General features: G+C 32.8%; 1 protein-coding gene across 5 annotated transcripts in view; it reads right to left on the reverse strand.

Annotated features, from left to right (window-relative positions):
• Positions 1 to 26028, reverse strand: part of Spt6 (transcription elongation factor Spt6) — a 106638-nt gene that overhangs the window by 73856 nt on the left and 6754 nt on the right. For all 5 annotated transcript variants that reach the window (XR_013025316.1, XM_076490079.1, XM_076490082.1 and 2 more), the window contains 8 exons: positions 25902 to 25975; positions 17706 to 17840; positions 13334 to 13409; positions 12787 to 12868; positions 9835 to 9937; positions 8635 to 8721; positions 3943 to 4029; positions 392 to 607 (listed from right to left, as the gene is read on the reverse strand). Coding sequence is in view for 4 of the 5 variants with exons in the window: in XM_076490079.1 (XP_076346194.1) it covers positions 392 to 607; positions 3943 to 4029; positions 8635 to 8721; positions 9835 to 9937; positions 12787 to 12868; positions 13334 to 13409; positions 17706 to 17840; positions 25902 to 25975 (860 nt within the window). In the remaining variant the exon portion in view is untranslated. The remainder of the gene's footprint in view (positions 1 to 391; positions 608 to 3942; positions 4030 to 8634; positions 8722 to 9834; positions 9938 to 12786; positions 12869 to 13333; positions 13410 to 17705; positions 17841 to 25901; positions 25976 to 26028) is intronic.

The following is a 26028-nucleotide window of genomic DNA, read 5'->3' on the forward strand; positions in this document are numbered from 1 at the left end:
GTTACAGACCTGTAACTACTGTACTAGTTGTCTACAAACCCACTCCAAATTGTTCAGTTTACCTCAACTTTCCTACCTGTATATAATGTTGTACCTAAGTTCTAAAAAAAAAAAACATTCTCAAATTCTTTGGTTTTTACCAATTCTACATTATTCCTGCAGCATACTCAAAAAATAAAGAAAATGATTTCCTGTAAATTTATCTCAAACAGAAAACATTAGAATAATAATATAAAATTGACATCAAACTAATGGGTTTCCAAAACTTCAAGGATCTGTTCAAAATTTATTTCACACACAATGTTCTTATGAAAATATCTTCAAATTTCTGGATCATAGTAAATATAAGATTGAGACACAAAACATTAGACCCATTTTTTGTAAAACTAGCCTCAAACTGCTGGTTTCTCATGAACTTAAGGGCATCCCTGATCTTGTACACAGCTGTTGGGCCTTTCCTTCCAGCCATTGGTTGATGCCCTCCATCTCCTTGATCGGCAGTTTCCTGAATAGAAATGGCAGCTGTGTTAAAAGCCATTTTGTAGATCCACTTTGCTTCTTCTTCAATTTCTGCATCTTCTGCTTGTGTCACAGGAACTGAACGAAGCTGAAAATAAAGAAGTTAAAACATTTGAATGTTTCTCTGATACAATTAAGTTTTATGGTAACATAACATCAATCCAACCCTTTGAGATCACAATTAAGTTGGCAACAATAGGTTTAAAGACATGAAAGTATGATAAATTTGAAAGGCATTGATGGGCTGGGTCTTCCTAGGAAATTTTGTGCTCTTTTTTTAAGTTTCTAGCTGCTTAGCATTTTATTCAAAACTTTCCAGAAAGATGCAGTTCATTAACACCTTTTAACAACATTCCAGTGCAACCGGAAATTATGACAAAATAATCCAATGAAACCAGCAAAGATAACAGTAATAGACATAAAACCCAGTAAAACTAGTAGGTTGTAACGACATAAAGTGAATTAAACGTAATTTCTTTCCCTAATAAAAAATTCATAAATTTTGCTCAATATAATAAATCAACTTTATCTGGATTTCCCACTCAACCTTCACATGCACAATACTTTCACGTTTCAGTTGACATCAAAAAGATGCCATCATAGGAGTTATTTGCTATTATTAAAAAAAAGGCTTAAAAAGAAGTAATCAACTTATTGATTTCATATCACCCTACCCATTAAAAACACAGCTGCAAAAACTTGCAAGAACTAAAAACAAATCTAGTTTCATGGAGAAATTATGTACATAATTTCAATAATTATAATATTCATCTCAAGACTATTTCTACAAATTTTTCATTAGTTCATATTATTTGGGAGAGATACAGTGAAAATGTGTTGAAAAATTTGGGACTATTGATAGACTTTATTTCAAACTATAGAAAACTAGACTACATGTTAATCACTTAAATGAATCTGTACATTATACATTAGTTCCTGAATGTTTAGATTAAAAAATTGGCTAACTGCAACTTAAGATTGACTAAATACTGTAGGTTCTTACAAAATAAGTTTCTAAAATTAGAACTTACATAGAATCTGATAAGCACATAAAATGTTTTCATTTGATAATATAGTCACTGGAATTTCAGGTGTAGGTTTTTCAGAATATTATAGTTTTTAACCTAAAATTTCAAGCATTTATCAAAAGACTTTTTGGCTATAAAATATCTTAGTTCACAAAATAATTTAGTCATTTTAAAAACAGAAAAAACAGAAACTTACAGAACACTTGTAATGCAAATTTTGCACTTTTTCATTTAATGATCATTGCTGCTATATATTGCAAATTTAACTTCTTTAACCAAGTTACGAACGGTAATTAATAAGCCTACGTGTTTACGTGCTCTAACGTAAATCACTCCAAATTTGGAAAATTCCTGTAAAAGTTTTTGTGAAATACCTTGATTCCCAAAGAGGTTGGGTGAAATGTTTTATTTTTTGCAAACCTCAGGGGTGATATGATTTTTTTGCATCATTTAAAGTTTGTGAAAACAGCAATTTTTTCTGGGGGAAAAACCCTGGGTTACCCAAGAGGTGAAGTGAAATATTTTCCCTTTATACAAACTTGAGAACTCATTTAAATTGGTATTACCTAGAAGTCAGTATGAACAGCAGGAGTTATGCGATACAATTTTAAACCACTATTTTGCACTTTTTCAGTTTCATGATCACTGTTGATATAATACAAAATTAATTTCTATATGTTATGAAATGCACTTAGTAGACCTACTTGCTTAATATAAATCAATGACAAATTTAGGGCCTGGTTTTGGAGAATCCCCGTAAAAAGGAAATACCAGAGAAGTCAAGTGAAAAGTTTTTCCTTTGGGCAAACCTCAGAACTGAAACAGTTTGTTTGGTGCCATTTAGAAGTGCGTGCAGCCAGTCATTGAATCTTATTACACAGATTTACTGTTAAGGGAAGTACAAAATAGTTATCTGATTTTTCAAAATTCTGATGTTACTATAGGTTTAACAAAACCTGTTTTATTGATTTATTAGAATTTGTTACCAAATAATTTATTTTTTGTTTTAATAATTGTCATAATGAACAACTTGACAGAGCATCTATGGGTTCAAAATGTTGTACCATGTTTTGCTAATTTGTTTTTATCATGTTTATTTATTTGGAATTAAGCACAAAGCTACACAATAGGCTATCTGTGCTTTGCCCACCATGAGTATAAAAATCTTGTTTTTAGCAGTGTGAGTCCACAAACAAATTGCTGTGTTACTGGGGAGTGTTTTCATCCTGGAAAGATGGTTAGAAAAATTGTCATATGACAGTTCAAACCTTTATACCTCAGAAAATATGTTGAAGGTACACTCAAGTTTTAAAAATAAATTTGATGTTCTTTAATTTCAAAGTTATTTGAATAGTCACCATAACAATATTAAATTTATAATTGGTAAACAAGCTGTAGACACTTTATACTGTTTTAGAAATCACAATATTTAAGTTAGGAAAAAGTTTTGAGACTAAGTGTTATCATAAACTACCATTTATTGGCCACTGTTTTCATTTAGACAGTTTCTTACCTTTTCAATAGAAAAATAATTTAATTTATAACTGAATTCATTGTGTCTATAATATAGTTACCTCCTTTTCTAGATTCCACAAAGACATACAAATTATGAATGTTTTATCACAATAACTATTAAAAAGCTTTGTACATTTCTAAAATTATTAAACATGTTAAAATTCAATAAACTACAGGGAGTTTGGAAAGTCACTGTGCAGTTTTGTCTGTTAATAAATATATAAGTGCACAATGACTTTCCAAACACCCTGTATTACTGGAGTTCTATCTTTTACTGGCAAAAATGTTATAGAAATGAAGAAAAACAGATTAAAACAATTTTGAATAATAAAGTTTACCCACAAATTAAGTTAAAACTAACATGTTGTAAATATAATTATTTCAAATTTGAAGACAGAAACTCTAAAATGCATTGCACTCACATCATCTATCACTTGTGGGCTCACAGAAATTATACTTTATATAATCAGTCAGCCATTCCTTACCATTATTTGCAAGACTGTGACATTAGAAATACTGCCAAAATTTTCAACATCTTGGGGAATGCAGCAAATAGAAAAATACTCCACACACTAAGACTGCTTGTGTATATACAAGATATGTCCTCATATTTGAACATAAACCAAACAGCATCACCTTTACTTCTCACACTATACTTTGATCTTACTTGTTGCCTAGAAATCTAGATGCAAATATGCTTACAAATCCATTATTAACACGTATTCAAGCCCATATATAGTCAATGCCCTGCCAAATGATGTTGACTGCACAGGCCTGGATAAAATGTCATGATTCTTTGATAAAAAAGTGATAAAGTACAATAAAAAATTATGAACTGAGTTTTAAAATTTTTATTTTACTTAGAGATGTTGCAAGGTACCTGAAATCTTTCAGGAATATCAGTTGTTCTGATTTCATTGTCAAGATCTGTGAAATGTCCATGCTCCAGTTCACTTGGCTCAAACACCTAAAACAAGATAAACAATCATTCAGAAATTTCCTTGTAAAAGATACACAAGAAATGAGTGTTATAAAAATAGTTTCAATATAGTTACTACAAAAGGGGAACAAAAATGTCTAATATTTGTGGTGACTAATATATGTTACATAAAATATAACAATGTTAAATGTCTGTAGTTCATTTTGAATTTCACACAAAGCTACGAGAGCTACCTGCACTCTGCGTTTTTGGTTGTTTAACATTTATTAGTGCACAGCAGCTATCTACACCAAACAATCAGTATAAAAAAAAAATTAAACTAATATTCTTGTAAAACATAAAAATTAATCACAATAAAATAAAACAATGGCTTAAATACAGATAAAAACTTTTATAGAATTAAAAAAAAATCAATGGAAAACACAATTAAGTTGGGTAGTATCACTACTGCCAATGCCACTTACTAGCTTCAGGAGTAAACCAGTGGAAAAGCATGACTATAATGGTTCAGTTATTCAGATTTGTAATGATGGGTCAGCAGTAAAATGTGGGCTATTGTGACATGTTCAAGTCAACTCATAACTGGTGCAAAGCTGAGCCTTGAATACAGGACTGTAGTCCATATGTGGGACAGACAGAGCCAAAATCTCGGATGGTGAACAGGATCCACCCATCTTCTAGGCTGAGGTCCTAGCAGAACCACAGACCAGAGACCCTTAGTCCAGTTTGTATCAAATAAGAGCGTAATAAATCTTTAGCACAGAACATCAAGCTGCTTTCCAAGAGGAGGAAAAAAGGGCACAAAGGATGTACAATGCCCTTGTACACTTGATATGTAGAATAAAAATCAGTTTACAGACAAAGATAAGTACCAAGAACTATGCCACAGGGACCATGGAAAGAACAACATCAACAAGATGGAGCTCAGGTTCAGGGTAAATACCCCACTGGTAGCAAAAGTTATGCAAGCAGTTTTATAGGAAAAAAAAGAATGTAAAACCTTTGTCATGGTTCATTTCAACAAATGATTGAGAGCAGTCTGAAGCTACTGCTCAATAAACTTCATGCTCAAATACTGACGTGAAATGTGGAAATCATTAACATAGAACCTATTTGCAATGGTAGGAAGAAGTACAGTGATAGCATTAGTCTTCACAATGAAGTGTGACATTCAAGACAGATAGACCTGAGAAATTCCAAGTTCCTGTGGAAAAGAACAGGAAAGTATCAAGTCCACACATACTTGGAATTGCCATTCCATTAAAATGTTCTGCACAAAAGTGGGTAAATGGTCACACAATAAATATGAGTGGAGGTCTTGCAAAATTCCATACCTTCACATAGCATCATAAGCCTTCTCAGGTCAAAGAATACAGAATCAAGATGTTGTCTCCAAAACAAGGCTTCTATGGTCAACATTTCAAGTGAAATCAGGTGGACCCTGGTGAAGATCTGTTTTCAGAACCCACACTGAATGGGAGAGGTTGTTTCATTCACGGAACCAAACAAGACAAGCATTGCATGATAATGAGAAATCCATTTGAAGTAAAAATGTATTCTCAAGAAGGCTGGTATGGGTATTAGAATTTTTAATGAAAATAAAGTACAGAAGAATGTTTCAACTTCAAGTTCTCTTCAGGTTAATCTGAAGATGACATATGAAGGTCAAAACATTGTTCTGTGCTTCAATTAAAATTCTAATACCCATACAAGGCATCTTGAGAACACAAGACAAGCACTGACCATTCTCTTCAAGACCTTACAGAGACAGTTCATCAAAGCAACTGGACAACAGTTAGAAGGAACCTTGGGATCCTTCCCAGACTTTGATAAAGGGAGGACAATACCCAAGTACCAAGCATCAGAAAAAACATTCTTCTGACAGATCCAATTCAAAACAACCAGAACATCAGCAAAAGAAGCAGAAAAATATCATCATGTACAACCGATGTACTGCCAGACTGATGAAGAGCAAACTTGATTTCCACTAATGTAAAGGGATGACTACAGCCACAGAGACAATCAGCTTAAAAGGAAAGAGGCAATCGCTCTGCCTGAGACTTGATGACTACAAAGAAGGGGGATGAAAAACTCTGGGCATCCTAGAGCAAGATCGAAAGGGGAACAAAATTATACTGTCAACCAACCTTCTGAAATTTATCCCATGTGATTTTGGAAATGACAGTAAAAGAAATATTATTTCTGAACTTAATTTAATATTTTTTCTGAAGTTGATGTCTTACCTGGTGAGCAGGGGCACAAACCCACTGAAAATCAATGCAGTTTTAAAGTGTGGCATACCTATAAAAGGTATCCCAAGCCTGTTTTTGAGCCTTCTATGCCATTTGGCACTCAAGACTCTAACAAGGATGAAAATACCATGGAAAAGGTGGAATAGATTGAACAGCTGCCTGGACAATACAGTCAGACACTGCTGCCATGCAGTCATCTATCAGTGCCTTACAAAAAACAGCAGGATCAAGCTCTGAGAAAGCAGTAAAAGAAAGTCAGTTGGCCTGGTCCAGCTGCCAACAAAAGCATGCAAGTTAGGTGGCATCAACTACTGCCAGCCTTCCTCAAAATGGTAGGAAGATGATCACTGCCCTGTAGGCCACTGTCAACCTTCCAAAAAAAAAGTGAAAGAAATGTGAAAGGGAGCAGATAGAAAGATCAATAGCAATAAAAGTCTGACTACATGCATGAAAATAAGACCCAGTACTGAAGAAAGAAATGTTGTGATCTGAAGGCACACACTGCGGAACGACCCCTCCCATTAACATCAGCACCATCCCAGACGGGATTGTGTCCATTAAAGTCCTCCAGGATTAAGAAGGGAGATGGCAATTGTTCAATAAGAACATCAAGGTCTGATTGATCACAGGTCTCTCCAGGAGACAGGTAGAAAGAACTAATGGTGATGGTATGACCCAAGAAAACACTGATAGTTATGACCTCCAAGGAAGTATTGAGCAGAAAAGACAGGGTGAGCATGGGCTTGTCTCAACCACATTGTTTTTCTTTAGTAGAAGGAGGTCTTTTGACCTCTGTGGACCCTGTCCTGGGTCAAGTGGGGAGGGTCCTGTCAGTGGACAAAGATTTCACAACTAAAGGCATGAAGAAACAATCTTTCTGCATCTCAATGCCAAAAAAGATAGAGCCAAAGGAAGTAAAATCACTGGAAGGAATGGTCGAGACAGAAATATACATAGACATTGAATCCTCAACTCTATTAACCATGGATGGCACAAGACTCTTCATGTGGTTGGTGAACAACTTTGTCAGTGGTATGGAGATATCTGTCTGCACTCCCACTTTGGCAGTAAAATGTAGTATAGCAACATATGTCTAAGATGGAATGGGGGACAGTAAAATCTGAGCCTCTAGATAGGAAATATTTTTCACTGTTTTTAAATGTTGGACCTCCTTCTCCACCCACTTAGATCAAGAATAAAAGTAAAGAGGGGTGTGTATAGTTAAAGTTAACACAGTGAGGTCCGTATTTGCATTCGTAGGTACTGTGGTCTTTGCCACCACAACGAGCACCCATCAAAGAACCATGACAAGAAGTTTTTGAATGGCCAGACAACTGACACTGAAAACATCAAAGAGGGTTTGGAATATATGGCTGTACCTTACAGTTCAAGTAACCTGCCTTGATAATGGCAGAACATGGCAATGTAAATATCAGCAAAAAAACATTTGTGGGCAACATTATTCCACACTTATAAGTGTAGATATAAAGCGCTGCAGAAACGCCTTGGCTTGAGAAACCAGTGAAGATCTCCAATTTGGGAATGTTCTTCAAATCCTTTTCAACAATAACTCTTCTTGAGGAGTAGCCTTGAAGAGTATATCACCAATGGTCTTTCAACTGAGGTGTTTAGTGTATTGTGATGTAGATGTTTCCACCATGAATGTCTCCAGAGTGAAATATCATTACTGACTTGGGGGAGCCAGCAAGCCTCTTCTGAATGAAAAAGAGTAACACCTGCACTAAGGACTTCTCAAATAAGGAGTGCAGAATGAGAAATTGAGATACAGAATCCAACTGTGATGGTGACTATGCAACAGTTGTCCTCACACAGTCATATTCAAATTACCTGTTGTTTTTCAGTTTTTATTTCATAAATAGGAGAATCTATAATACATAAAATAAATTTTAGTGCCCACTAACCCCACTCACCATGGAGGTTTAATGTACATAAAATCCTTTAATCTTCCTCAACAGAAGTTTTACCTTTTCTATGGCTAATTCGTTGTAAAGATTTTTCATAAACTCACATGTAAAAATGGCTGATATAGGTAGAGAATTTTTTTTTTAATGTAGAGGAACCTGACGATGACTGAAAAAGGTATAAACGTTGTTCGCTCCTCTAAATTAAAAAAAAAATTCTCAACCTATATCAGCTATTTTTACATATTTTTCTCTACAAGTTGATTTTCTCGTCATCACAAGTTTTTCATAAATTATTCTTGCATTGTACTTTCAATTAGTGTAACTCCTAAACCTCTTATATTTGTACAAGAACATCACCATTTGATAATTATACAATAAAGTATAACAATAAATATATTCAATAAAATCAGTGACAAAATAATATTTCTTCTCCAAACAGAATAAAAATTCATTACATCAAAAATGCTCTTCTTAGTTTGCCTTTTCTTAGTACTTTTCTTAGGTCTTTGCTTTGTTCCTCCTTCTTCATCTTCTTCTGCATACTAAATTTAAAAACAGTAATCAATCAGAAATACTCATTTTAAAACACTTGTCATTCTGCTCTTTTATATTAGAATATGATTTATATCCTCTTCAAACTAATATTATTAAAATACTATTTTTTTATATCATTAGTCACTGATTTTAAAAACGTTTTTTAGAACTGTAAAAAAGACAACTGAATTGGCATTACTACATCAGGAATTCAATATTGTGTATACACAAATAATTATTACAAAACAATTACAATAATAGAAACTTTGTGGCAGTATATCATCAAAAGTTTAGTTTAATGATATACCAATTTATTGGCATAAGTCCATAGAGATAATACTTCATCACCTTCTCATGAATTGCTATTTCAGGTGAAAAAAACCTTTTTTAACAATAAAATATTTTTGTTCGTCCAACAGAACTTAGAAAGTGCTAAAAAAATTCAGTTTAGTACAAAGAAACAAGCCAAAATTTTTGAGATGTCATTTCTTCTCTAGTACAAAAGGAATGACCTACCGAATTACTGTTTTATCTGGAAAAGCAGACAAAGTAGTTTGTACAAAAGAAGCTTCTTTTTATTTCATTAATTACGTAAAGTTATGATATAATTGCAATATAGAGATTGTTTTAATAAAGCTCATTGTATCTTTTTATTAAGATTCTAAAACAAAGAATCACATCAAGAATTTTTAAAGCCTTTAAAAATTACATCAAGCATAATTTATTTTTTTAGAAATTTATTGTTTGAGCTTAAGATAGCATAGAGCAAATATCTAATTAAAGTTACATATATTCCTATATATTTTTTCTATGTTCCTAGATGGGCACAGACACATTAGGCAATAAAGATAAAATATATTTTTCAGTTACATAAGCCTGATGTATTCCAGTAAACGTAATTGCTATAGACAACAAACTTGTATCCCTCATTCTTAAATTAATTACTCGTCATATCTGTCTTTCTACTGCCATAGTAAGTTCCGAGTAATATGTTACAAGATAAAAACTGGTATCAGTACATCCTTAATTTCAATATCATAGCTAAACAAAAACTATAAAACCATAATAGTACAGATACAGAAATTATATTTGTAACAATCTATCTATCTAATATCTCTTACTTCATCTTCTTCCATTTCTTCCTCTTCATATTCATCACCATATTGCTCAAACTCATCAAAATCAAAATCTCCACCAAAGATGTCTTGAGCTTCTTGGAGGGCCCTGAAATATCAACAATAAATATCAATAAGTAAAAATAAAATAGCATTTTAACTAACCTAAAATTTTATATTTCAACATTCATTAAGACAAGTAAAAATTATCATTAATTCTTCCTCCGGACCATTACTTTTCCATTGTCATAATGAATTGTCTGTTTGTTTGTAGTCAAGCAGAAAGCTATAAAATGGGTTACCTTTGCTGTGACAATTAAAGGTATCAAAACCCATTCATAATATGAAATTTGAGACTTACCACCAAACCTGTGGGGGTAGCTCACAGTAAACATACTTAACAAAATTGCATGAAACTCGATAAATATCACGTGAATAGTTTTTGCTTAAAGAATTTTGTATAGTTTTAAATTTTTACCACATTTTGTTGCAAGACACTGTTTCTGTCTTAGAATAAAATTGTTTTTATTACTGATCACAAAGTTTCACTTTATTTATCAACTACAGATACTCTGCCAACTGAAAAATCTGTCACTTGTAAAGCACTCATAATGCAGAAAACTGATAAAGACGGATTACTAATAAATGATATCACTAGCATTGTTAGTTATATTAATGTCTTTTTATGAATTTTGCCAACTATACTTTTGATGAGAAGAGCTTGATTATGAACTTCTAACAGCCTTAGAAACACAGATTCTCTACTCCAGAGGATACAGTACTTTCAACCAATAATAAAACTTCTCTCATCAAAAACACAAAAAAGAATGAAAAGCACATCATAAGAAACTATAAAAATTTTCCAGATTTGTGGATTACTACTAAGCTTTGTAAATTTTACACCTTTTCAGAAATAACTAATTTACAAATTACTGCTAAAAGTTTTATTTAATTTATTTTTGTGCAGATATACTAGAAAATCTCTTTTTAATATTCATAAGCCATTTTCAAAGCTGATCTTCACTAACATTTGTGCAGACCACATCACATAAATGAGTTGTAACAAGGGGCTGCAGTAATAAAGCTGGAAACAGAAAAAATATATGAAAACAAGAATCACTGTGTGTCCAAGGTTGATTATTTCTTAGTAAAGGCAAACCTTTTTTTTGGATGAGCAAAACAAAAAAAATCTAAAAGGATCAACAAATGCATTGTTTAACCATAAAGATATGGTGTTTTTTGATTCACATTCAAAATTTTGTTCAACTACAATATTATGAATGTATTCAACAAGTTTGGTATCAAACTGTAGATCATATATTACTAAAATTCTTTATTTAAAAGTAAATATTAAAAATGAAATCATAAATATAAATTTCGGTGTGTCACCTGGTATTTTGCATGCAGCACTGGTTCAAATTAGACATCTGTAATGTCCATATATAAAATCAATAGTTTCTTATGAATTAGATATTCAGATAACAAAGTTAAAATGTAAAATAAAAACCTCTTATCTTCTCTATTTTTGCCCAAGACGTGTATAACCAATTAAAAGCTCAAAATGTCCTCCTAGTGGTGTCTTCAGATCTGCAAAGCAACTGGGTGACAAACTTTCTTTTTATCCTGCATTCCAAGTTGTAAGATTCGTGAGCTCATTTTTTTTTCAGCTCAAATCCAGTTTAGCTACTAAGTTTGATAAATTAGTGGAATTTATTGTATTTGTAAAGTAATTTATGATTTTTTGTTTATTAAAAATGCATATATAAAAAGAATTTTGTTTCACATCCGCCACACGTGAAACTAGATAAGGCTTAGAAACCTATGGCAAGCAGCAAGTGAGTACAAAGTTCATAACCAGAAGAAATACTCGTTTGCTAAACTTCTTTATTCACTCTTTTCTACGTTTTAAGAAAAACAGCTTTAAATATTTCTTGGAAATAGTAATATGAGCATATGAAATGTAACCACATTTTACAAAATACTAGTCCACTAAAACACAGCCTTAACAGGTCACTTTATAAAGACTAGTTTTGTATTCTTGAATACAGTAACAGGTGTGCATTAATTCTTTGTAACTCCTATAATGTTAACCAGGTAAGGATGAAAGGTTGTTGTTAGTTGGCATTTTATGTAGTGAAGCAACTAGGCAATCTACATCAAACTGGTAAAAAACATAACAGTGAAAGTACTATAAAGTGTAAAGAAAATCTAAGCTTTTTTGTTTTCTGGATTTTGTGCAAAGCTACACGAAGGCTATCTATACTAACCATCCCTAATTTAGCAGTGTAAGACTAGAGGAAAGGCAGCTAGCTAATCACCACCACCTACTACCAGCTCTTGGGCTACTCTCTTGCCAAAAAGTAGTGGGATGAACTGTCACCTTAACACATCTCCACAGCTGAAAGGATGACCATGTGTGGTGTGATAAGGATTCAAGCCCACAGATTATGAGTCAAGTGCCTTAACCACCTGGTCGTACTAGACCTCAAGAAATTAAATTAAAAATAGTGGCTCAACACTGAAGAAATATTTAAATAGAATTAAAAAAAAACCAATGGCTCTTAAAAATTTAAATACACAACTGAGGTGGACAGCGTCACCATCACCAATGACACTGTCCCACATCAGGGATAAACCCACGGTAAAAATGTCTAAAATGGCGACATTGCTACAATGGTAAATTTTGAAATCTGATGCACAAATGTGCACTTACCATTAGAAGTGCCCATAACATAAGTAATAAGAGTTATGTATTTGAAACCAATAAAATAATGTTAAAAATGTAATGAGAAAACAATATGATACAGTGGTGGATAAAACTGGACAGAAGTTAAGAAAGAGAAGGGTACTGAACTGTTACAAATTTCTACAGTTCTCTGTAACATCAACAAATTAGCTAGCTCTTCTTTCTTCATATCACAAAAATACATATAGCATGAAGTTTAATATAATGCTTACGCATCTGTGTATTTTACGTGGCGACGTCTCTTTCCTTTACTGATAGGCTGACCATCATCATCCACAATAAAATCATCAGGATCTAAAAAGAAATCACTGGTTTCAAATGTCTTACAAAAATAATAACCACCATACATCAACTATATGAAACAAACAACCTCTTTTACTGTTCTTCATGACAATACAGCTAATAAGTATATTTTTCAGAAACCATTTCTTCATTTTAAGATTGTAACTGGCACCATCCTTTAAATATGAAACAATACTGTACTTCAATTTCAAAAATAAAATCAGCAATCAATCACTGTGTGGTAAAATAATTTTTTTTTTTTTACCAATTCTTAAATTAATTATTAATGGTCATTGGAAAAGCATACATACTAATAACACTATTTGTTGGTGTTTAACTTCTGTCAACTGTAGAAAATGGATTTATTGCAATAGTGAAGATGAATTATAATTTTTAAAAAATACTACACTTAATGAAATATACATTGTGCAAAATTTTATACACAATTATTTACAACATTTTAGATCAGCTTTTTACCTGACTCTCCTTCTGAACCAGACAAGTCTCTATACTGATCATCTTCCTCTACCTGGGGTTCAGGGACTTCTCCCTCCTATAAAAAAAAGAAAACCAGAGCTATAATAAAACTTTCTTCCTCTTTACAAAAATAAAGAGAGATATTAGCTACAAAACTCAAAAGAAATAGCCTTACAAGGTACAACACAAAATCATTAATATTCTGGGAAAAAGTATTAGCTACAGTACACTAAAGCAAGCCCTCTCAAAAGAAAAATGGCTGTTTGAATTTATGTTTTGAATATGAGGAAGGCATTGCCAATGTTCCCTCAATCTTTTCTTTTTTTCAATACACCAGATCAAAAACTTCACCTATCACTGACCTTTATTTATTTTTTACCGAGTTTATACTTAAGTATCTTCTTACATTGAACTGTGTCGCTGCTGTATTGCTATAATTGTACAAATGCAAAGGTAAACAGACAGCAGTATAACTATTTTTTAACATATAACAAAAAAGAAAAACTACATGTGTATTTTGCATATAGTCTCAAAAGCACTAAAACAGTATTTAATTTACTCCTGCTAATAAAAACCACAGAGCTTGGAGTGCACACTGGAGGAATTTAGACATTTTAGTAATGAAATTACAGCAACAAATAGCCATTGTTCTCCGTATGATGATGATTATAAAAACATTTCAGCCAATGTTTTGCCACTGAATGTTCTTCTGATGTTTTATCTTTTAATTTCCATTATCAGAAATGTAAAACACAGAAAAACATACTTTAAAATTGTGAAAGTATAAAGCTTGTAGTGTAAACTAGAATATTCATTATTAAAAAGTAAATAAAACAAAACCAATTACTCAAGAAAACATGACAGGTTTTATTTAAATTAATATTTTGCCATTAACTCTTTCACCCCTGCTTCCCCTGGAGGTTCAAGTGCATGTTTGAAATGTTACTTTCAAAATTTTTATTGAATAACAATTTCACTACTTACATCAATAAGATTGGCATCAAAACATAGTTTATAATTTAAATTTAAAATTATGGATGTTTTAATTTTTTCATTGAAAAGGAAATGTAAAGAAAAAATGTTAAGTATCGGCTTTTGTGTGTCATAACACATCCAGTTGTCTTATTGCTCAGTTTCTATTTTATTATGCCCACCATAAAACATGTAGAAGTATCTAACAAATTAGAAACTCAAATTTGAGATTCAGACAAGCTAAATATAAAATATAAACCTTCCACCTTTATGATTTGCTGCAATATCAATATACTTAGCAAATCTACTAGAGTGGCTCCACCCTTCAAATCAGTCATTTGAAAGTTCTTAACTAGTACCATCTACTGCTAAGTAGCTTAAGTTATAACCAACAAAGAGAATCTTCCCCTCTATGTAATTCTGGCAATTGTTTAAGTGACGTGGAGGCAAAAGAAAGAATTTTGCCTAAACTGTAGGCATGTGATCAATAAGTCATTTTTCTAAATTAGGAATGGAATTTTTTTAAACCCATACATACTTTACTTATAAGAAACTAAATTACAGGGATTTTCAGTATATTAATACTGTAATTTGATGGGTTGTTTTTTTTCCAAAATTATTCTCAACACACCCGACCCACAAGTCTAGACAAAACTTAGTGATAGTACATATGTATGACTGCAGAATTTCATAACATGGGTATGTACTCAAAATCAGTGTTTTTCAATGTATTTCTCATTTACTTTCTATGTTTTAAGTAATGTAACTGAAACTTAAACATTAATGAGTAAATAATTATATTTATACATGTATCTAATGTATGGTAGCCAAAATAGTATACTTCTGTAAGCCAATACATAGTTATGCCTACTGCATTTGTGTTATTCTAATTGTCTAAACTGAGGTAAAACTTAAAACCACATTCAACACTTGACAACTTTAAAACAAGAGGGTAGTAAATTTAAGCATGTGCCCAAGTAACACCATACACATATGCTGCAAAATTAGACAGACATCAAATAGATGAGTAGTAGTACTGAAACACCTGTGAGATAAATAGATCGGCAAGGCTCAGAACCTACAATTTTATCTGATCTGTCCAACTTTGAACTAAATAAAAAATGTTTTCACATATTACAATTGCAGTTTTATCACCCTTGGAAATTTTTTTTGTAAATGTTGTAGGAAACATAAGCCACTTAGTCCAATACTGTATTCTTCTAGCAAGGGCATGTATGAATGACACTTTTCTGTTTTGCACGTGGGTTCTTGTTCTCTAGGGTGTCATACATATTACGACATGCTGTGCAAAGACAAGCTCAGACAGTCGGTGATTTGAGATTTATTTACAGCAGGTTAACCTTAGATATTGAAAGTAAAACAGAAAATTTATGGGATATATGTAAGAGCTGAAACTCTCAGGGTACATACTTTGAAACCTCTTGATTAATAAGGACAACAAAAGAATGCAGTTGCTCATTTTATTTTTGATTTTATAATTTTTCTTTTCATTACATTTGACAAGTTTTCTACAAGCTGAATAATCAAGTAGTAGATGTAATAATAGAAAAAATAAAAATTTTACTGAAAAAAAAACATTGTATGTTCATTTAAGAGGTTCCAGGTCATACAAGTGAAATATGAGATTTTTGAGACAAAGAAAAGTATTTTTAATCTGAAAATGAAAATTACTTTGCTCTCCTACTAGTTAAAAAAAAGAATCAACAATTTCACAAACAATTACTAACAAAAATGATTTATTAAAATTTCTGATTTTATGTGTAAAAGCCTTATATCATTTACTAAGTCTACCACATTTTGTGAAGATACACCAAGTACATTAGAAGTTACTAATACATAAACTGCAATGAATACAAATGGTTACGAATCAGGTCCAATGAGCCTAGGCAGTGTTTGTATACTTAAAGTTTTATCAGGTCAAACAAGATATTTGCTGATTTAAACTGTTTTTCTTCAATTATACAAAAAATTACAAAACACAAAACTGCCAATTAAGATGGATTTCACTTGAAGTCCAAACTGTTTTAAGATTATTTGTTGTATGTTGTGAAATTGAAAGGACACAGACAAAATTGTTGGATTTAAAGCACACATAAAACATTTTACTATACTAATGAAATATGAGTTAGTTTTTTTTAGACAGAAAGTGGAAAAAAAACATTAATTTTAGAGAATAAGTCACACTTAAATAAAAATCACCATAGGATTTTTAATTACTACTATTCATATTTAATTATCATAACATTTTTGTGTTTTAACTATTTCACAACAGGCTCAGTATAATATAAAAGAGTTGGGTCTGGTGATTTAACTAACCTTGTAACAATCACTAAAAAATCAGAAAATAAATATAAATTAGGTTTTTTTGGTGCTATAATGACAGAAAATTATGACAAGTAAATACAAATGTTTAGTCTAAGTAGTTTAAGCCTCATAATGTTATACACATTTATTATATTGACCTTCCAGTTGCACATGGCTAATATTACACAACTTGCATTGACATTGTGCATGTGCATTCATGCTACCATATCCAATAATATGTAACTGACCTGTAGTCTTTATAAATATTACTGCATGGTGATACAGTTTTGTGGAAACTTTGGTCATTGCCTATAATTTACTTTCTCAACATTCAAACAATACAGCTTATATTGAAGAAAGTTTTGCTTATTTGCAGCACACAATGATTTATATAGTTCATGCTAAAATTTAACACTGAAGTTAAACATTTTATAATTTTCAATTAATCATCTAAATCAATTTAATTAATGCTTTTAATTTTTGGTTTTCACTGATAAACACAAATAAGTTACCAAATATAAAAAAAAGAAAGAAAATTTAATGTTTTTCAAATAAATAGTTTTCAATTTACATGACAGTAACATTTTCCCTAAGACACTAGCAATTTATAACTTCATATTAAATATCAACTGCTCTTACAAAGCTTTGTTACAATAGAACTATATTTTGTACCTATTATTACTCCCATAAGAGAAATTAGTATTCAAACATGTGGTATGCTAGCACATTCATTGCAGTATTAAAAGCAAAATCTCTGGAAAAAAAATTAAGTTAACAACAAACTAAAATTAAGCCCCCTCCCAAAACAAATACTGATTTGAATATTTCTAAAAATTATGAAATAGTTAAAAATAAACACCAAAAAAACAGAAGCTATTTCAATAATTTAGGACTTCATATACACAATGCATAGATTCAACTTACTCCCGAGAATTTTTGCATTTCATTCATCCACCCAAAACACACCTAACATTCTTGAGAATAAGCACTTTCATGAGGAGAGTTAAACATTTTTCCTCAAAAGTTACAAAAAGAAAAATGTAAATAAATAAACAAAACTTTATCCTGAACTTACTGCATCTGAACCTTCAAAAAGTTCATTTGCTATTGCTTCCCTTTCATCAACTACTTCTCTGTTAGCTGAATCCTGAGTCTCTTCAGCATCACTCTCATCATCTTCAATTCTCCGGAGCCGTTTGAATTTTTTCTTCTGCAAAGAACAAAAAATATTGATGTTCAAAAACTTTATTAAAAACTATAAGTGTAACCATAATCTACACTGTTGTAACTTCTGAAAGCATAATAATACAGTATGCAATATAAAACAATATGCTACTAAATAGTACATTAAGAGTAAAAATACAATCCATTTTCATGAACAAAAATGATAAAACTGAAAACTTACAACAATATTTACTAGATTCATATTGGTAATAACTTCCAATCAGCTTCATACTCAGAATGAAATTAAAAATTAACATGACCATCAGCACAGTTAAATAGACATACTCTGCTTACTTACCTACTTATAAAGATTAAAATGCATTCTTTTATTGGTTGAGTACTTTCACTTCAACAGTGTTTTTGGCCATAAACCTAATAATACATCTCATGGAAATTGGCCATCTTTGGAGATTTAAGTTAGCACTGAACATAAATTATAAGATAGCATTGCAAATCACTTTTTATAATTGAAGTTCAATATATATGGACAAAATAAAATAAAATGTAATTATATTTGATACAGTAATCAATATACCAATTTTTGATGAGTTTAAAACTGCAGTGTTATTCAATGGTTCAATCGTGTGAGGTAATGTTAACCCTTAGGCTACTAGGCCCCTACATTATAATACACCTCTCATGATGTTTTGTTTTAAAAATAAAATTTGTGGATAAAACTTTTAAATTTGACACTAACATTCTTAAAGATATGTAGTTTCACAAATGATATTTTTTTTCCTACTAAAAATTTATTTTCTGTAATTTTATTTTGCACTGAGGTTCTGAATAGTTAAAGTGCAGGGTAATGTTCGTGTTAAGTAAAAAATACTTTTATCTTAAAGTTTAACTTTCATTTGCATAACCTATAGAATGCACGAAATGAATAAATATTTTTTAAGATATATGTTTAGATTTTTTCATTTACTCAAGTATATTATTAACTGTAAATATTACCATTAACATAAGAGTGCAATGAATTACGAAACAAAAAGAATGTACATCCTTTTAACTTGTCAAATATTCTTAATATACTTTATCTGACTTAGATGAGTAATTTCATATCTTTACATATTCATTTATAGCTTATTTTTGATGTTTCATTTTTCTTGCCTGTATTTTACCATTTATTATTCATCTCAACAAGTGCCTGCAGGCAATATAACAATATCAACAGCATAATTTTTATGCTCTTGCAGAATGAAGTGAAATTTGGATTATTGATCTTTCAAACAAGATTTTTAGAACATGAATAATGTATAATTAACCAAAATATCAAAGAAAAACCTAAATACAATTTGACTGTTTATTAAATGGATATGTACAAGGTGAGAAAAACAAACCAAGTGTTAGGATGAATCTCCAACAATGCTGAAGTTGCTAAAATAACTAGTGATAGACTATAGTTTTTTTTTAAAAAAAAGTTCTTTGTATTAGTTTGAAACGTGTACTTCAAAGAAGTAGTAGATGGCTTATAATCTGTATTTCTAGTATAAAAAGTGAGCACGGTTACGGTCAGGGAATAATTATTTATTTATTTTTTTCCCAACTAAGAGAAAGAATGTAAAACAAATGATGGGTAAACTGCCTTTATACAGTTTTATGTCTAGACAAACATGTACAAGATATTGTTTTAAGTGACATAAATCAAAATTTAAGATATTTTTAGCACAAGTATTTTTAGATGTGTTTTTTTAAATACAGGAAATAAAAACTTAAATATAAAACTTCAAATTATAATGTACACGATAATGCTAATTTTGTTAAAATACATTAAGTAGCTTAGCCCTATCACAATGGACTTCAGTATTTTACACAATCTCACAACCACTATGATTTCATTAAGATACACATACATTAAATACTTTTGAAGTTTTTGTATTTTCATGAAATATGGCAAGCTTGTAGCAAATATTACACACATCTTGTACACACACACACACACAATTAAAAAAAAAGTATTTTTACAAATATTTGCCTGTAAATTCATGATATTTTTACTGAGTCAGTTTGATTGAGAGATGATTTTCATGCTAATATTAAAACACCTCTCTCTGTTAATTTTCACATTTTATTCCAAAAATCTCTAGAATAACACCCCAAATCAATCCCAAAATTATTTTTCAATAAAACTGTTGTTATTAACATTACACTAAATTCTTCAGGCTGTAGACAAATAATCAAAATACCATGAGAAGTTGAAAAACATGAATTAACATCATTGTAGTACTCTTTTCTTTTTCATTGTTGACAAAGTTTAAACATACTTATCTAGAGTTTCTCTTTCTAACTTTTCACATTTCTTTCCCATGTATTACACTGCTAGCAACTGAAGTAGAAATCTGCTGCCCATAAGACAACCAATCATGTTCATGTTGTTATGTAGCTTATAGGTAAATGTAACATGCATGTATGAGAGAAATATATATGTAAAAACGGCTGGTTTGGGTAGATACATTTTTATGTAGAGAAGCAAACAACGTTTCAACCTTCTTCGGTCATCGTCAGGGTCACAAAGAAAGAAAGAGGTAACTAACTGATAGCTGACCACATGTTTGAACAGGGTTGTGTAACTGAGTGTAGGAATGTAGAGGGCATGTTTAGATGTTGGATTATATTTATTAATAGAGGTATAAAGATGTTCCTTTGTATTGGTCTATTTTGGGCTTGAGTTGTTGTATAAGTAAGGCTTCTTTAATTTTACATTTGTTTATGTTTGTTTCTTTATTTAGTATTTGGGTGTTTTCTATAGTTATGCTGTGTTTATTTGATTTGCAGTGTTTGAAAACATGTGAAGGTGTTTTTTTTTTGTGTTCTTTGAATCTGGTTTCCATTTTTCTACTTGTTTCTCCAATATAGTGGTGTGGTGTTTGTCAGTTTAGTTTTTACACAATATAGACTTTAGTTTTGTGCCTGGTTTTTGAATAAATTTGGTATTAACTGTAATGTCATATTTTGTTACTAGATTTTGCGAAATGTTGGTTATTTTTCTGCTGATGTTGAGAATATATGGTATGCAGAAGTATATGGTTTCGTGATTTTTTTTTTAATTCGGGGATTTATTTACTTTTGTTAGTTGATTCTGCTTTTTGTCTAGGTGTGTGTACATGTTTTCTACAGTTTGTAAAAAAAGTAAAAAGTTAAAATTAAAGTAAAATTAGGAAATTTATAAAAGGAATTTAAGATAAAATATAACAAAGTAAAAAAAAAAAGCATGAAATCTATGTTTACATCTAATCTACAGCACTGAGAGAAAAACTACAGTAATACAAGTGGTAGAGAACTTTCTGTCACATAACTGTAATTATCTCAACTTGCCAGGAAGACTAACAGGTAAGTTCAAAAGCCACCATCTGTCATCTGAAGTTGGCCTTTCCAGTCCTAATTCCAAGTTATTTGACGTTATGGAAATTTAACAATGACTTGCCAGGATGACTAACAGGTAGTTCGAACTGCAGTGTTAGTCACCTGAAGTTGACCTACCCAGTCCTGGTTGAGTTATCTGACTTTATAGTCATTTTCTAATTTCAAATCGAACTAGATGAACTGTGATTCTTAAAAAGGAATCTCATTAAAACAAGGTCTAATGTATAACTAAAAAATCTCAAATAGCATTAAAAAGATTGATGGCCTTTGAAGAACTAACAACATTTCCAAGGTGGACACCACCAATAACACTGTCTAGCGTTATGGACAAACCTTTGGAAAGAACATGGTGAAAATGGTGCTGTCATTGAGTCATAACGACGGCAAGAAAGTAAAATGTGGTTTACTGTGACCTGAGTATCACACAGACTACACAATGGTGCATTAATTCCAGATAAAAGAAAACGATGACTTAAACTGTGACCAATGCATAGTCTAGTTAGAACAACTTCTTCTTTCTGATCCTTACGGAAGGAAGACAGCCAAAGTTCAATATAGGGTTTTATTTGGAAAAGCCTGTTGTCATATTGCTCATTCCAAGTGAACTGCCAACTGGCACGAAGCTGAGCCTTGAATACAGGACCATAGTCCATGTATGAAACAGGTACAGCAGTGATAGTGCCAGAACAGATAGCTTTTGCTGCAGAGTCGGCAAGCTCATTCCCACAAATTTCAACATTTTTTGCTGAACACAAAAGCTGTAGAGGGGATTCTGTGCACAACCACCGAACCACAACAAACCATGGCAGAGCTTACACAGTTACATGATTTAGAACCATCTGTATAAGTAGGAGTGGAAGGACAATTCAAAAGATGTTCAGCAAATAACACAGTATTTCCAATCAGGAGTGTCTGCTTTTCTCAGATTACTTAAAGATAGGTCACATAGGGGGACTGTAAGAAGTCATGGTGAAATAGGCTGACCAGCGAATACAGCAATGTTATCTAAAGACAGATCCAATTCATCCAACTGCACCTGGATACGAGGCCAAAAGGAGCAATGGCGGATCGTCTATTCTGAAAAAGTATGGTCCACCGAGGAATGAAAACACAACCTCAGGTTGGATGCTTTTGTTATGAATGAAGTTTCGAAGCATATGGTAAAGACAGTTGCAAATGGCAGAGGAGCAAAGGTTCACGAGACTCTATGTATAAGCTCTGAACTGGGGAAGTGCAGAAAGCCCCAGTGCAGGGCCAAAGTCCTTGATGATGAATGGGGTCCAGCATCTTTATGGCTGAAGTCCGAGCAGACCCATAGACCAGCGATCCATAGTCGAGTCTCAAATGAATAAGAGCACGATATTTTCAGCATGGAACATTGATCCGTTCCCCATGGACGAGGATATAGTGGAAAATGTGTTGAGGGTTAATGAATAAATTGAGCAGCTGCTTGTATAATACTGTCAGCTACTGCTACCACACAGTCATCTATTCATGGCTGACAGACAATGGCAGGACCAAGTTCTGCAAGAGAAGTGAAAGTGAACCAGTCTGCCTGATCCAGCTTCCACCAGGACATGAATCAGTCTCTCTCAAGATTATAGGGAAATGATCACTGCCTCGTGGATTATTGTCAACCCTCCACGAAAAATGGGAAAATAATGAAAGGGAGCAAACTGAGAGATTAATAGTAGTTAAGAACTGAATAGGTGCATGGAAATAACTTGAAGAACCAGTATTCAAAAAAGAAAGGTTGTGATCAGAGAGCATGTGCTCTATGGAGCAACCCCTCCTATCAATATCGGCACTTCCCCAGAGGGGATGATGTCCATTAAAGTCCCCCAGGATGAAAAAGGGAGTCAACTGTTCAATGAGAGCATCTAGGTCTGACTGATCGTACGTCTCTCCAGGTGACAGATAGAGAGAACAAACAGTGATGGTATGACCCAAGGAAACACAGATGGCCACGGCATCCAAGGGTGTGTTGAGTGACAAAGATAGAGTGGGCACATGCTGATCAACCAACAGTGCCACCCCTCCATGCACTTGTCCATCACACAGCCTGTCATTTCTGTACAAAGAAAACTGCCAAAAGATAACTGTATCAGCAGGTTCATAAATGCTTCCTGTAAAAAAAGACATACAGGATGGTAGGAAGCAATCAGTGTTTCAATGTCATCTATATTAGAATGTAAACCTCGACAGTTCCACTGTATCAAGGTGGGCATTTTTAATTACATGTAGGTGAATTGGGTGGAGAACCCTTCTGTTTACAACCACATTTTTTTTCCTTACTTTCCTTATTTGAGAGAGGTCTATCGACGTCCATAGATCATGCCATGGGTCGATTGGACAGGTCTTTGCTGTTGGAAGGGGATTCCAGACACTGAGAACATGAACAAATGATTGTTTTGCATCTTGAGATGAGAGAGGAAGATGGATCCGAGGAAGTGCCTGCACCCGGAACCAAAGGATGTGGATCTTGGGATTTGTTGGAATGTATGTAAGGGACAGAGATAAGTGTTAAAGTTGATTCATCAAACTTTTTAACTACAGAGGTCAAAAGACTTTTCATTTGTTTGAAGAATGATTATTTAGAAGGCACAAAGATCTGTCTGCACTCCCACAGTAGCTATGGAATGAAGTGCAGCAGCATATGTCCAAGATGAGATGGTGGACAGCAATTTTCAAGCCTCAGGATAAGTAATGTTATGAATCGTTTTCAAATGCTGCACCTCTTTTTCTTCCAACCACTTAGGGCAAGAACAAAAGTAGGATGGATGAGAGCCATTGCAATTGATGCAACAAGGGTCCTTGTCACACTTGTCATCATGGTTCTTGCCACCTCATTGAGCAGACGTCAAGAAACCACAACATGGCATCTTCAATTGATTGAACCACAGACACTGGAAACATAGGAGAGGGTTTGGAATTTATGGTCGTACTCTGCAATTGAGATAACCTGCCTTGATGGTGGCAGGTGGACATGGTGATGTAAATGTGAAAATGAGGACATCATAATTCCATCTTTGCGAGAGGATATATGCCTCCCTGGAGAAACTCTCTGGGTGCAGAAACCAGCAAGAATCTCCAACTCTGGGATGTTCTTCAAATCCCTCTCAACTCCTCAAGATTAATTCAAAGTAGCATGAGGTGTAACCTCAACAGGTGTATCCCAATTGCCTTTGAATGCAAGAGGAGTTCACTATGTTGAGATGTGAATGTTTCCACCAATGTCACCAGATCGAAGCTTTTTTACTGACTTTGGAGAGCCAGCAAGTCCCTCTAGTCCTTTCTGAATAAAAAAGGGAGACATTTGTTCTAAAGGTTTGTCTGAAAGTGAGTGCGATATAAGAAAATGAGGTACAACAGGTGGTATGGATGGTGAGGATTGCTGCTCAGAATCTTCAAGACATGGTCGTTTACCTATAGACTGTTTTTCACTATTTTATCAAGATTTTTAATTGGAGTACCCTTAATAAAGAAAGGGAAATTTCGGTGCCCACTGACCCCACCCACCATGGAACCCTGAGAAGAGACACACTACAATGTCAAACAAGGACACTGCAGCAATGCCAGGGTTTCGTGAGCACTACTCTACCCAAATACCAGCCTCAGATATAATGTCCACAACACTGGTTGAGAATATCCAACACTGGTACTTGGTTGACCCTAGCCCAAGTTGACCAGCTGACTGACCAAAGTGGGGCCACCCCAAGGCTGCCCGTTTACAGGAATTCAAGGCCAAAGTGGTGTGTTAGGGTTGGTCCCTCAACCACCAGTATTCTCTGCTCCTCTTTACAGGTTTCCATGCATGGCAAACACATGGGTGGATGTTTAGATCCCAAAGGAGGTAAACTGAAAGAACAGAACCTTCCCTGGGAGGTCCCTTAACCACGTAGAGAAATCGACACTGAGGGGCAGCAGAAAAATAACCAACATTTGGCAAAAACTAGCAACAAAATATAATATTCCAGTTAATAACAAATTTATTCAAAAGGCAGGCACAAAACTAAGGTCTATACTATGTAAAAACAACACTGACAAACACAACTCCAACATTATTTATAAAATACAATGTGATAATTTCCATGACTTTTATATTGAAGAAACAAGTAGAAAAATGGAAGCCAGAACACACAAAGTCACCTTCACACGTTTTCGATCACTGCAAATCAAATAACATAACCATGGAAAACACCCAAATACTAAAGAGAGAAACAAACATAAACAAATACAAAATTAAAGAAGCCTTACTTATAAAACAACTTAAGCCCAAAATAAACCTATACAAAGGAACACCTTTATACCTATATTAATAAATATATCCAATATCTAAGTACACCCTCTACATTCCTACACTCAATTACACAACTGCCTTCAGCTACCTCTTTCTTTCTTTATGAGCCTGACAATGAACGAAGAAGGTCAAAACATTATTCACTCTATTAGTGCTTTCTCTACCCATACAAGCTGTTTCTAAAAATATATAATTTTAATTGTTCAAATAAATTCTATAAAATCATTCCATGTCAAAATGTAAAAGCACACAGTGTTTACAGAACTTTCACAGTGATCTAGTTTGGCAAGAAAGAAAACTAGATGTTTTTGTTTCTACATGTGTATGTCCTAGAATTTAAAAAAATGAGAAAAGAAATAGAATTCCTATTGAAAGAAAACTTACTCTTGGCATTTTAACTCCCAAATTTGTCTCCAGAAGTTCATAATCTTCATCATCCAGGTTGTCATCATAATCCTCTAAAATTTCAAAATTTCCTTGATTTTGTTAAGCTTCATTTTACTTTAAGTAA

The sequence above is a fragment of the Tachypleus tridentatus genome, chromosome 2, assembly GCF_004210375.1.
Source record: "Tachypleus tridentatus isolate NWPU-2018 chromosome 2, ASM421037v1, whole genome shotgun sequence".
In the NCBI taxonomy this organism is placed as follows: domain Eukaryota; kingdom Metazoa; phylum Arthropoda; class Merostomata; order Xiphosura; family Limulidae; genus Tachypleus; species Tachypleus tridentatus.